Raw genomic sequence first — 15,114 nt, forward strand, 5'->3', positions numbered from 1 at the left:
TTAACTGACCACTCACCCCAACTTTTGTTAAAAATAATAATAATAATAATGGATTAGATTTATATAGCACTTTTCTAGACACTCAAATCGCTTCACAGAGAACTGAGAACCCATTATTCATTCACTCCACATTGATGGTGGTAAACTACATTTGAACTGCAACTAATATTGACTCTGATATTGATTAACACCGTGTTTTTGTGACCCTAAATAAGATTTTGTTTGTGACTCCATTTTGGTACTTACTATAACTCGTGTAACACACCATGGGCCTGAGGGCTGACTGCGGACTTATGAGTATTGAAATAGAGTCGTCTCTCGCCACATTGTGCTTTAAAGTGTAGGGGTTGTAAAAGTTTCTGTGGGTGTTATTTCATGTCTAGAGGACTTTCTTAATGAGAAAAAAACAGGTTTTAAAACGTTTTTTTTTTTTTGTTCTACATACGAAAACATTAAATGTATAATTATTCATGTCTACTTTGCGGAAATAAGGCCTTGAACCAATTAAACAGCGATAAACAAGGGTTTACCATCTTAGTAGATTCGGGTATAGGAGCTTGACTGTATAATATGGTCGTTTTAAAAATACGGCCATGAATCTGTCACGATGGCGGTGTTTAAAGCGATGCTAAATTCGCAATTATCTCTATGGGATTTTGAATGGATGCTGCCGCAATGCTGCTAAGCCAAGCCAAAAATATTCCAAAAGACATGTTGACTCACCGCTGAATAAAACATGAGCAGAGACAAGGTATGATTGTTTCCATGAGGCAATTGAGTCCATTAAAGTAGAACAACCATGGTAATGATCAGCTACTGAAGTGATAATTATGTAGCCCTAAAACAACTGCATAGAATGTTTACTACATGCTGACATTTCCTGGCCTCCAGTTCAACCCAAGATCTTCATGCTACAAATATGTTGCTCTCCTTTTCAGCTGAAAAGTACGAGCCATGCAGGAATCCCGGTGCTCCGTCCACCAGTGCACAAAGTTCCGAAAAGGCTTTCTACCAAGCAGGCGAGACCCTGACCTTCGCCTGCCACCCGGGCTACGATCTTCAGGGCGGTGCCACTATCTACTGCATCCCTGGACATCCGTCACAGTGGAACAGCACACCACCTGCTTGTCGAGGTAAAACACCTGGGTTGTAGACGCTTTAAAGAATGCAATTTCACAAGTCATTGATTTTCTTGCTGCAAATACAAGCTTTTGTTAGCGCTCAGGTGTGACGTGTGCTTTGTGCAACACAACAATGGGCAAAAACTGACTAATTGTCTCTTTGTAGCCTCCTCCAGTCAATATGTGAACGAACGCAGGTTGGACGGTGAGTTACGCTTTGATATGTTGCGGCAACAAAACACTGCTATCACTATTATTTTTCAGAATGTTTTTTTAGAAATAATTGTTGTTGTTCTGATCCCGCAGTTGTCAATACAGATTATGGTATCGAGGGAACCAATATCGCCCTCGCCGTCTTCATTCCAACTGCAATCATTTTGGTGGTTGTCCTTGGGATTTATGTCTGTGCTGCGAAGTAAGTAGTTGCACTGCAAACTTTTGCAAAAAACTGTGCATGACTCATGTTCCCTGTGCCCTCACTTAGATATCAAGGGAAGTCTATCAGCATGCCGACGGCCTCGCCACCGTATGACAACATGGCGGAGGAGTCGGCCTTCGATAACCCAGTTTATGACAGAGGAGTAAGTACGGATGTGATGAGCATGCAAGATGTGGACTCACAAAACACCAGCGTGCTGTCCTGATCCTCTCCCCTTGTCTGAGGGCACCATCTTGTCTCCATCTCATGATTCGCCAGAAGAGGGCACTCACAACTCATCTTCCCATCACCCAAAGCAATGCAAGTGATACTTGCATTACTATGTCACTGCTGCACAATATAAGTGAGGACACCATTGCAGGGTCAAAAGGGGAACTTCACTTTTTGGGGAATTTTGCCCATCATTCGCAATCCTTATTTAAAACAAGAACACATATGTTTTTCTTTTTTTATGCATTCTAAATATTAAATAAACGTGATCAAAAGTGTGCTTACAATGGAGCCTATGGGAGTCGCTCTATTCTGCACTTAAAAGACATCCTTACACCTACATTAAGGGTTTGTATACACGATGTAAGTATATACAGGTATTTAATGTAATAATAACATTTAATGTTTACGTATGTTGCTCGTTTTCAGTGTTGGGAACGTTACAAAGTAACGCGTTACTGTAACGCCGTTAGTTTCGGCGGTAGCTAGTACTCTAACACGTTATTTTTTATATTCAGTAACTCAGTTACTGTTACTACATGATGCGTCACTGCGTTATTTTACGTATTTTGTATGTAGTATCAGTTAGAAACAGAAGATCTGAGTGTGTTTTATTGGAGAGTTGCAGTGTCGTCCTTCTGATTCTTCCTCTGTCACAAGCGGGAGAAGAAAAGAGGCGTGCTCTGTGTGTGTCTGGGTGTGGGTGTGGGTGTGGGGGGAGAGGGAAGGGGGTGGGGGGGCGTGTCTGTGTTAGTGGTGCAAGGGATCAACATTGATCCGTGATCCGTTCGGATCAATATCTTCGGGTCGGCACACAAGTGATCCGCGGTTTGCTTTATGAAAAAAAAAAAATAGTTTGCGCATGTTCAGTCCACACACAGCGTGGTCATGGCGAGCAGAGTAACGGTCCTGCACCATTTAAATACACTGTATGGGAGCATTTTGGCTTCCCTGTCAAATACAATGATGAAGGAAAGAGGTTAGTGGATAAAACCGTGACTGTGTATGACCACACACTTGAAGCGACATCACCCCAGTGTTTCACTGACAGGAGTGAAAAAGAAGGCTGCGCCATTTAAAGGCCTACTGAAATGAATTTTTTTTATTTAAACGGGGATAGCAGATCCATTCTATGTGTCATACTTGATCATTTCACAATATTGCCATATTTTTGCTGAAAGGATTTATTATAGAACAACGACGATAAAGTTCGCAACTTTTGGTCTCTGATAAAAAAAAGCCTTGCCCCTACCGGAAGTAGCGTGACGTCACCGGAGGAAGGACTCCTCACATTTCCCCATTATTTACACCAGCAGCGAGAGCGATTCGGACCGAGAAAGCGACGATTACCCCATTAATTTGAGCGAGGATGAAAGATTTGTGGATGAGGAACGTGAAAGTGAAGGACTAGCGTGCAGTGCATGACGTATCTTTTTTCGTTCTGACCGTAACTTAGGTACAAGGGTTCATTGGATTCCACACTCTATCCTTTTTCTATTGTGGATCACGGATTTGTATTTTAAACCACCTTGGATACTATATCCTCTTGAAAATGAGAGTCGAGAACGCGAAATGGACATTCACAGTGACTTTTATCTCCACGACAATACATCGGTGAAGCACTTTAGCTACTGAGCTAACGTGATAGCATCGGGCTTAACTGCATATAGAAACAAAACAAATACGCCCCTGACTGGAAGGATAGACAGAAGATCAACAATACTACCAAACTCTGGACATGTAACTACACGGTTAATGCTTTCCAGCTTGGCGAAGCTTAGCAATGCTGTTACTAACGACGCCATTGAAGCTAACTTAGCTACGGAACCTCGACAGAGCTATGCTAAAAACATTAGCTCTGCACCTACGCCAGCTCTCATCTGCTCATCACGACCCGTGCTCACCTGCGTTCCAGGGATCGACGGTACGACGAAGGACTTCACCCGATCACCGATGCGGTCGGCGGCCCGTAGACGGAGGAAGTCAAGGTGAGGTCGTTCGGCTAGCGCGTCTGCTATCCTCAAAGTCCTCCTGGTTGTGTTGCTGTAGTCCGCCGCTAATACACCGATCCCACCTACAACTTTCTTCTTTGCAGTCTCCATTGTTCATTAAACAAATTGCAAAAGATTCACCAACACAGATGTCCAGAATACTGTGGAATTTTGAGATGAAAACAGAGCTTTTTTTAGTGGATTCAATGGGACCGAATACTTCCGCTTCAACGATTGACGTCACACACATACGTCATCATACATAGACGTTTTCAACCAGAAGTTTAGCGGGAAATTTAAAATTGCACTTTATAAGTTAACCCGGCCGTATTGGCAGGTGTTGCAATGTTAAGATTTCATCATTGATATATAAACTATCAGACTGCGTGGTCGGTAGTAGTGGGTTTCAGTAGGCCTTTAAGCAGCCTATAGACATCGGTGTGTGTTTATAGGTGCAGACATGAGGGTTTTAAACACATGCTGAAAGTGCTTGAGCCACGTTACGACATCCCGTCGCGCACCCACTTCAGCGCTAAGATTGTGCCAGATCTTTATGAGCAGGGGAAGAAAAAAGTTGTGGATGAACTATCCCAAACATCATCTGTTGCGCTCACGACAGACGGGTGGACGTCCAGGAAAACTATGTGACGATAAGCGCTCATTTCATCACAGCAGACTGGGAGATGAGAAGACACGCCCCCTCTACGAGAGTCACCTTGCGCAGGTACTGACACAAGCAGTGGAGGAATGGAAGATAAAGAGGCCCAGTACTAATATCCCAGTCACAACTGATAATGCCAAAAATCCAATAAATGCAGTGAATGAGGCAGTACTGGGACCACTGATAGGTGCTTTGCACATGTAGTGAATTTGGCATCACATCTCAGTCAATAGGATGGAACGCCTCGTTGGGAGGATCAGGAAGGTGGTTTCCTACTTCCACCCAAGCACAACAGCTGCTCATGTGCTTAAGACAAAGCAAGAAATGCTAAAGCTGCCTACTCTTAAAGGCCTACTGAAATGATTTTTTTTTTATTTAAACGGGGATAGCAGATCCATTCTATGTGTCATACTTGATCATTTCGCGATATTGCCATATCTTTGCTGAAAGCATTTAGTACAGAACATCGACTATAAAGTTTGCAACTTTTGGTCGCTGATAAAAAAAAGCCTTGCCTGTACCGGAAGTAGCGTGAAGTCGCAGGTTGAAGGGCTCCTCACATTTCCCCATTGTTTACACCAGCAGCGAGAGCGATTCGGCGAGTCCTCCTGGTTGTGTTGCTGCAGCCAGCCGCTAATACACCGATCCCACCTACAGCTTTCTTCTTTGCAGTCTCCATTGTTCATTAAACAAATAGATAGATAGATAGATAGATAGATAGATAGATAGATAGATAGATAGATAGATAGATAGATAGATAGATAGATAGATAGATAGATAGATAGATAGATAGTACTTTATTGATTCCTTCAGGAGAGTTCCCTCAGGAAAATTTAGTTGCAAAAGATTCACCAACACAGACGTCCAGAATACTGTGGAATTTTGCGATGAAAACAGAGCTGTTTGTATTGTGATACAATGTGTCCGAATACTTCCGTTTCAACCATTGACGTCACGCGCAAACGTCATCATACATAGACGTTTTCAACCGGAAGTTCCCCGGGAAATTTAAAATTGCACTTTATAAGTTAACCCGGCCATATTGGCATGTGTTGCAATGTTAAGATTTCATCATTGATGTATAAACTATCAGACTGCGTGGTCGGTAGTAGTGGGTTTCAGTAGGCCTTTCAGCTCATACATGATGTCCCAACGAGGTGGAACTCCACTTATGATATGTTGGAGCAGCAGGCAGCTATATACTCTGCATTGACCCACAAGACCCTGAAGACAAATGTCTAAGTGTGGAAGACAGCACCATCACTCGAGATGTCAAGACTGCCATTAGAGAGGACCTGAATCCCATATACACTTCACCCCCTACTCTACAGGACTACCTTCACAGATCTACTGCCCTGGATCCCAGGTTCAAGTGCCTGTCTCACATGGACCCTGCCCTACGCCAGAGGACATACAGTGACCTCACCACTGAGATTGTGAGCAGTCAGGGCACTGAAGACTAGGATGAGGTAAATAAAAATAATATTATTTAAAAATTATAAATTTAAATCTAAATTAATTAATTTTTCCAGTAATAATGGCTTTTATTAAATGTTATTGCCACATTTTTCATGTGTATGAAACATGTTAAAAAGAAGATATTATGCCTTGTGCACTTTAAGTTGATTTTTTATATTTTAATTTCATAATTTAAAAGTGTTAATAAACAAAAAGACAAAACTTCTGTTTCTTTGCCTTGTCTTTTTCTTTTTTTTGCTGATCCAAAAAATTAGCCGATCCGTGACTCTGATCCGAGAAACGATCCGAACCGTGAATTTTTTGATCCGTTGCACCAGCAGAGTTCAATGATGCAAATGCATGTCAAGTTGATCAACAGATTGTATTATTCTCCAGTGCAATAACAGTACTGAAATGAAAGCTAAAAGGGCATTAATGGGAGCTTTAAAAAAAAAAAAAGTAACTAAATAGTTACTTTTAACAGTAACGCATTACTTTTTGGTGTAAGTAACTCAGTTAGTAACTGAGTTACTTTTGAAATAAAGTAACTAGTAACTGTAACTAGTTACTGGTTTTTAGTAACTAACCCAACACTGCTCATTTTAAGCATATGCGGCACATTAATTTAAAAAACGCACGTTCGCTTTTTTTCCAACAACTACTCACTGCAGACAGAGAGGGCGGGAGCACATTACACCAGTTTTAAAGTTACTCCCTTTCTGCATCATGGTCTATTTTAAAATTAAATGATCAGTTTTCAAATGTTTTAATGGACTTGCGCCTTCTTATCTATCTGACCTACTTTTACCGTGTCATGTGGCACTGGCTTTTTAGCTTTGCCAAATACCGGAACTAAGACCAATGGTGGGGCGGCATTTTTAAAAAGATGGCCCCCACCTGTGGAACAGCCTGTCAGAGAGCCTCAGGACTGCAGAAACAGTTGAAATATTTTTTTTTAAATGACTAAAGACTCACCTTTTTAATCAGGCTTTTTACTGATCATGTTAAACTCTTGTGTTTTTTATTATTTATTGTGTTGTTTTCTATCTTATTTAATAATATTATCACTATTATTCTCTCAATGTTAGTCTCTCAATGTCTCTCAAACTTATAACTGGTATTGTAATATTTATAGCAAATTCAACTTCACGGCAAAAGCTACTTCCTAGCTAAGCAACAGACTGTAGCCTATACATTACTGCTATGTAATGCTTGGAATTGCAACTGCAAAGTCTATTATACTTGCAAATGAGACTCAGAAATGTAATAAGGAAACAAGATATAACAAGTGGACAGCAGAGTTATCATCATCAGCTCATTTTTAAATGTTACATTAAGACAATTATTGTTATTAGCAAACTATTTACATTTGTTAACACACACAAAAGTACTGAAAAATGGTATCGTTGAGTACCAGTATCGATTCCCAGGTACCCTATTCCATCCCTATTCTTGAATGTATAATTGTTATGTAATATATTTTAATATAATATTTGTTGAATTAAGACTAAATGGTCGAGTCATCCCCATGATGTATTTAATTAGGAGAGGTTTTTTACACACCGATTTTTTGCCATTTAGTGAAATTTAAACATTTTTATTACACTTCTCATTTTTAACATCACTCATTTGGAATGTTTCACTCCCATTTGTCTGTTTTATGCTATCACAACAGTTTGTATTTTGTGTACAAGTGTGGATACATACTGATCATATTCATATTACAGCCATCAGAGTGTATAGAAAATATTTGTTCTGGTTGTGTGATTTGGTTTTAACATCAAATGTTCTCTACTATCCTCCCTCCTTTTCCTTCAGCACTGGCAGACACATTCTAGATACTAAACCCTGTCAGTATGTTCATTTTGGCGCCGCTTCATAACGACTATGAGGTGAGCCTGTTGCTGAGAGCGCATCTCACACACTTTCACCTGAGCCTCCAGAATAATCCTGTTGATTACTTGGTCACACCCATTTATGCTCTGTGGTGGTGAATAATGTACTTTTCTGTATGCAAAGGTTAATTATATTGGTGACATCATGTCTCCCTTAAGCGAAACACATCATCATGAATCGTGCACATAACATTATTGGAAATTAGCACGTGTTTAACATTAAAGGTTGCTTTTTTTACAAACTACTACTTAGAAAATACATACAACATTATATGGTATCAGAAAAAAGCAGCCAGAACAATATCCTTTTGCAGCCAACTGCCAATATACTAACGGCATTGCAGCACGGTGTTATGTAATACTGGCACTTCACTAGTATGTACTAAAAGCAAAGTTTTACACACATAAGGCCTGATCTAGTAAAACTATTATAATGGATCTAGGAGATCTATTGTGATACTTGATCACCTATATGAAAAAATAAAAATCATAAAAAAAGACATCTGACACTAAAACAAATCAATTGAATTTGTTTTAAACCAGCCCGTTAAATCTTCCACCAAATATAAAATTACAAAATGGTATCACTGAATAGAAGATATGTTCAAATATATTAACATGCACACAGATGGAACCCTCTCTGTTCATTGTCTGTATTTTTATGCACTTATTTTTGCTGTATTTATCTGACACATGTGAAAGGGTGGTCCGAGAAAATAATGTCTCCATTAAACCAGTCGCTAGTGCAATAAAGTTTGGGGACTTGTGGTCTGGATCATATATATTGGCTATGCTTTGAGGTAAATGTTGTGTAAACGTTGCTCTACAGTCACTTTTATAACCCACTTTCTATGTTCGTGTGTCGAGGCATTCTTTTCAGATTGCAAATGAAACCACACCTAACCCTCTCCAAAAGTATCCAAATGTATGTTTTGAAAATGTACACTGTGTCACTGTTTTTTTTTTTTTTGCCAAATATGGTCAAAACATTTTTTTGATCATAATCATTATTATAGATTCACCCGGTCACAACATTAGATCCACCTGCCTATATTTGGATGGCAAAGAAAAGCATAAATGCATAAAAAAGCTGAATGTATGTATTTGGAGGCTGCACATATACAGTGTTTATGTTTTAAAAATGTCATCAGATACCCTTTGATTGATTTGTGTGTCTGATCTTTACAGGACTAAAGAAAAAAAGATTAAGGTGTCAATTTAGAGACCTTGTATTGCTCAAGCTTTGCCTCGGGATCTTCCTCTGCACTGCTCATCTTTTCCTTTCACGTATTCTGTAAATATGTCTTTCCAAGGTCAATTCTATGAATTTGTGGATCACCATGGTGATATTTTTATAAACTAAATTGCTGATGACCGAAGGTGATTACATAAATTCTCTGTATTTTTGATTCCCCAACTCAGTCTCTGTTAGTCCTTAAGGGGAAAGGGGCTTTGTTGAAACCCATTCCCATTCCCAGTCACATCGTTCCACTTTAATCATTGATTTGCCACCTACTGTATTTTGTTTGTGTGTATGAATCTGCTTTTTGTAAATAAACTGCCTGTCCAATACAAGTGTCTCCTCACTGGTACCAACCTGAGAAAAGCATATACAAGTATTGAACCATTATAATCTGGTGTACTGCCAATGTAACTACTCTTTACTTACATATTTAATCATGCAAGAAGAACCAATGGTACATCCCATAATCAATATGTTCTCAGCTAAGGAGGTTCTGCTTTAAATGTGTTAGTATTTGCCATTGCTACAAAAGTGTATTTATATATCTACAACAATATTAGAGAGATGTTTTACCATTTCAATTAACACATTTAGCGGCATTAAAGTCGATCCAACATCACTACATTTTATTGGAAGAAAGGTGTGATATTAACCCTGTGATGCATCATGGTCACTACAAAAGCTGTTTTCTGCTACTGTAGGAAGGAGATTCATATGGCCCCATTCGTCCCGGGGTTACCTGACACATGAAACGTGACAAACTGGGGGGTGCGCTATCCATTTTAGCCGCCAGACGGCAGTAGTGTTGAATATCTTAAAATGTGATATGTGGCAATTCCAACTTTGACCACAGCGTTAGTTACTAAGCAGAGTGGCACTTTCCATCATTTTCATCAGACTGCATTGCAAAATTATTAACCACCCCCACTTTCCTCTCACGCGAGATCCACCCAGGAATGGGGACATATGAATCCCTTCACTACTGTATAAGCAGGGGTCTTAATGTCAAAGCTGTTGTTCCCTGCCATGCACTGCCACCAACTGGTCAGCTTTTGCAAGTGCAAGAAAGCCCTCCTCAAAAACAAGATGGCTGACGGACGTGCAGAAACGTGGCGCAGGGGAGGAATATATGTTCATTCCTTCTATCCTAGAAGGCCCTGGCAGGTATAAAAATACGGAGTATTGATTTTTGTGAATTGAAGACATTTTGTTCATGTACGTATGTTTCCACTGATTTGGACATGTCCATCGCTGGCTATATTTTGACTGCCATGTATAATATTGCTGCCACTTTTGTTGTTTTTTTAACTCTTTTGGCTGCAAATCCTTGTATTTATGTTAGAATGAAAAAGTTACTTTGGAAGTCAAGCGCCTCAGTGTTTTTGGAAAATGTATTTAACAGCATTGGAATATGTTAAGGTATATACATGCATTGTTAAAGATCATTAAAAACATTTTATAGTGTTCACACAATTGTATTTTCTTAAAAAATATAAACATGTTTTTCGTCATTTAAAGTTTGCAGAGATTTCACCAATTTGTTTTTGTTTTAAGTTGATTCATTCCCATAGAGCAGGGATATTCAACCGGCAGCCTGAGGGTCAAATCCTGCCCGGAAATGACATCATTTCGGCCCCCTAGTTCAGTTCAAACTGAGACAAAGATTTTTGCAGAAAATTCCTAAATACAGGAGTGCTCCTGTTGTATAGAGGAACTTGGACCACTTCACACATTGGCACATCCTTGTTTTGACATTTGAACTTTGCTAGCAAACAGAACAAACTTGTGATGTACATACCTGAGGTGGCCCTCAAGGCACCCTTTTACACTAAATCCTCTCTTTCTTGAAACTTACACATGTCTTTCATAGTGCGATTTATGTAACTAAGGTGTTGCTGTAGCTTGTTTACTTCAGATGCAGTCAGTAGTCATGTGTTCAACTTCTTTAGTTATAATTGTGGTGTTCCTCAGGGTTCCATTTTAAGTCCTCTCTTTTTATGTCATTTGGGCTGTTCAAGTTGTGGCCCCTTAGTTCTGTTTAAAAAAAAAAAAAGTGTGCTTTTATATAGATGATCTTTGACTAGCTTTCCTTAAAAAACAGCAGAGCACTCCTGTAACTCTGACAAAATAATTAGCCCAAAATCACTTGTCTACTCTAGAGGACCAAATATGACTAATAGTGAGAGGGAAAAGTCTGGCCCCCCAGTCCTAAGCTTTTTGGAAATGTGGCCCCCGAAACAATTTAGTTGAATATCCTTGCTATAGCGAGTAATACAATAACTGGAAAAAAAAATTCCTGGAGTATGTAATTCATGCATCACAGGGTTCGTTTCAGCAATAGTGTCCAATAATTGTCAAAGGGGGACTTGCACTTTTTGGGGGGAAATTTGCCCATCATCTGCAATTTTTATGAGAGCCAAAAACCACACGACTTTCCCTTTTATGCGCGTTCTAAGTAGTGACAAACTGCTAGTAAAAGGTGGCTAACAATACAGGTAATGGAGATACGATCAATTCCGCCTACAGCCCTATAAAAAAAAAACCTCTGAAAACCTCCAATACTGTTTTATATCCATGCTGTACATATATGTATAATGTAGTAAAAGGCATATTCATGATAACATGTAATAATTACCGTATTTTGGTCATTTTAAGCATTACAGTAAGTTCTTTCCTAGGCACATTTATTTCATGGAGCACATGGTAACAAACGTTACTTCCAACAACAACAACGCCTTCTGTGTTTGCTACCACATAATATCAGGGCGTTATCATGTAGCACTATTACCTAAAGTTAAAAAAATAATAATAATTAACAGGTACTTACAATGTCGGCTATAAGTGGGATTGTTGTATCTTTCAACAGCACTGCTCTTCTTGAGCTGGTAAATTCAGAATAATCTTCACTCCTCGGATAAAAAAAAACAAAAAACGCTTCCTGGCAATGTTGTGCTAGTCTTATGCTGCTTTCCATTTGTTGAGAACCACATAGAATCAACTTGGTAGTGTATGGATTTTCAGAGTTGCGCAACTTTCTAGTTTGGTGCCCCAACCTTCTACTCTGCAGGTGAGATGGATGATTTATGACCTAGTTTTAACTTTGACAAACTGGAGCAGTTCAACCAACCCTATTAGCAGCTGGCTACTTGCTAGTGGTCGGAGGGTCAATGTGTTTAGAAAAGTAGTTCCTCTGTGTTAGCGCTTTCGCTACAGTTTGGTTAACATGCAGGTCACGGCATGTAAACAGACATTGCTGGCGGTCTTTAGATGTTTTTAGAGCGCTTTATAGGCAAAAAAGATGACTTCTCTGCATTGTAACCTCCTCGTACTAGCAGTTTTTCACTGTTTAGAACGCACAGAACAGAGAACGACATGTGTCTTGCCTCACATAAGGACCATGGATGATGCGCAACATTTCTAAAAGCACTCACAATGTGCCTTGTGGTTTGCACTGAATACACAAATGTAACAGCTGTCACAGTACAGTAAGCAAATAGATCCCGATGTTCATCTTTTTTCAGGTGATCCAGGTGTCTGTGATATTTGCAAATTGCACAGAAACAGCAAAAATGCTATTTGCATATAGTATGTCTCTTTTTTTCCTCATTACAGAAGATGCTATCACACCCACAGGAATGTGACTTTAATGCAAACATGAGATATCACATTATAGTCTATGTTATCTCTGTACTTTAAAACTACCATATGAAAGGTCATGTGACCTTAAACAAATAAAGATTTCAGCTTTATCTGCACCGCACAAAAATATTTTGTGTGTGTTTGTCTGGACTTTTTCTTGAATGTGCATATGTCACGATTGTCCTAACTTAACCTGACATACATAACTACACACAATAAGTATACTGATATATATATATATATATATATATATATATATATATATATATATATATATATATATATATATATATATATATATATATATATATATATATATATATATATATATATATATATATATATATATATATATATATATATATACATATATATATATATATATATATATATTTAACAGCTAAAAATTATGCACAAAGCAAACTATAACCAAGAATGTACAACAATGCTTCTCAACAAAAGAGGAGAAATATAACCTTTGAGAAAAATATACAAACGTAATTTGTATGCATGTTAAACACTTAAATCCTTTAGCATATCAGTATGTGGACTTAAATTATGAAATGGATTAAGCAAAGAAGTCAAACAATGTACTAATATGATCCAGTTTATGATTTTTTTTTTTAAACGCAGTGTTTACTAAGTACACCGAAGAAAAATACTGATAGAAAACTGATAAATTAACTACCTATTATGTGAACTGTATTGATATTGACTTGTTTATTCATTGTTGGTGTGTTTAAAATCAAAAAAGGAAGTGAACAATTGTGTTAAAAATTATTTCCAGACAGGAAAATGGTATAATTAAATAAGCTCCTCTTCCTCATACTCCATTTCAAACATGTCAAACTGTAAACCTGTTGCAAACATCACTATAATGTTATTATTTTTCTTCTGATACTCTGTTGTTGATGTTGTTGTTTTGTTTTTTATTTATTTTCTTCTTCTTTTTTATTTTATTTTATTTTATTTTAACATGAATAGATACAATACAATAAAATAATTACATTCACTTGGACTATGTAAAAGTGGTGTTGTACGAATGAAAAAATGGTGTAAAATAAAAAAAAATTAAAATTAAAAATAAAGTACCAAAACATGAATAAATGTTTATTGTTTATATTTATTTGAATAACTGCACACAATGTTACCATTAAAACAAGCATTAGTAGCAATATTGTGTGTCAACTTGTCAAGATTGTATGATCAAACTACAATTTTGATTAGTCATAGTGTCCCTATGATCTGGACACAAACGCACAAATATACTGTACAATTATACCAAAAAAATATGTTATTTTTAGATTTTTATTATTTTTCAATTGCATTTATTTATTTATTAAAAACATTAATTTTTTTTCAACAACAGGTGCACCTTCTATATATATATATAGGCTTCTATATTTATTTGACCTAAAACATTATACCCATATTTATTCAATTATATAACATGCTCATCAGAACACATTGCCAAACTGTACCAGCAGGTGGCAGTCTAGTACCGAGCCAAGGGTCCAGAGGGAGGTTAGAAAGCCTCCAGTACATGATAACAAATATCATGATTAACTTCTATGGTCCATTTTGGGTCTTAGAGTACAGCTAAACTGAGGCCACCTCACAATCCAGTAGAGACCCGAATTTGACAATTAACGCAGCAAAGCGTTAGAACCCCCTCTAAGTGTGTGTAGCCTGGAGGGGCGTACAGTACACTTAGCATGCACTGTGGGATACATTTTATGAGATGTCCTTTAATGGAGGCTAATTACTCCTTCAATTGGTTTAGTAGCATTTAGCAATAATGTCTATGCATTTAAAATCCATTTCACACTCTTTTAATGTGTTGATAAAATTAGGGGAAAGTTGCATTCCTTTAGAAATTTTAAGTAAAAAATTTAAATTTAGTACAATCACTTAGTAGGGAATGGCACCAGCAATGGCAGAAATACCACACTAAAAACATATATATATATATATATATATATATATATATATATATATATATATATATATATATATATATATATATATATATATATATACATATATATATATATATATATATATATATATATATATATATATATATATATATATATATATATATATATATATATATATATATATATATATATATATATATATATATATAGTGTATAGTGTTAAGGGTTTTTAGTGTGAATTGTTTGTATTAAAATTGTTAGTAAAAAATTTAAAAAAAAAATTGAAATTTAGTACAATCATTTAGTAGAGAATGGCACCAGCAATGGCAGAAATACCACACTAAAAACATATATATATGTTTATATATGTATATATGTATGTATGTGTGTATATATATATATATATATATATATATATATATATATATATATGTATATATATATATATATATATATATATATATATATATATATATATATATATATATATATATATATATATATATATATATATATA

The 15,114-nt window shown here is 36.9% G+C and overlaps 1 protein-coding gene across 7 annotated transcripts in view; it reads left to right on the top strand.

Annotated features, from left to right (window-relative positions):
* LOC133650613 (seizure protein 6-like) overlaps positions 1-12,767 on the top strand; it is a 322,692-nt gene extending 309,925 nt beyond the window's left edge. Inside the window, exons 13-19 of one of the 7 annotated variants that reach the window (XR_009826260.1) lie at positions 939-1,133; positions 1,288-1,326; positions 1,428-1,536; positions 1,606-1,702; positions 5,754-5,891; positions 7,699-7,772; positions 8,964-12,767. Coding sequence is in view for 5 of the 7 variants with exons in the window: in XM_062048070.1 (XP_061904054.1) it covers positions 939-1,133; positions 1,288-1,536; positions 1,606-1,702; positions 5,754-5,862 (650 nt within the window). In the remaining 2 variants the exon portion in view is untranslated. Of the gene's footprint in view, positions 1-938; positions 1,134-1,287; positions 1,537-1,605; positions 1,703-5,753; positions 5,892-7,698 lie in introns of all 7 variants that reach the window. The other 6 variants (XR_009826259.1, XM_062048073.1, XM_062048075.1 and 3 more) reach the window with 6 other exon arrangements.
* The last annotated feature ends 2,347 nt before the right edge of the window (positions 12,768-15,114 follow it).

The sequence above is a fragment of the Entelurus aequoreus genome, linkage group LG05 (genome assembly GCF_033978785.1).
Source record: "Entelurus aequoreus isolate RoL-2023_Sb linkage group LG05, RoL_Eaeq_v1.1, whole genome shotgun sequence".
In the NCBI taxonomy this organism is placed as follows: domain Eukaryota; kingdom Metazoa; phylum Chordata; class Actinopteri; order Syngnathiformes; family Syngnathidae; genus Entelurus; species Entelurus aequoreus.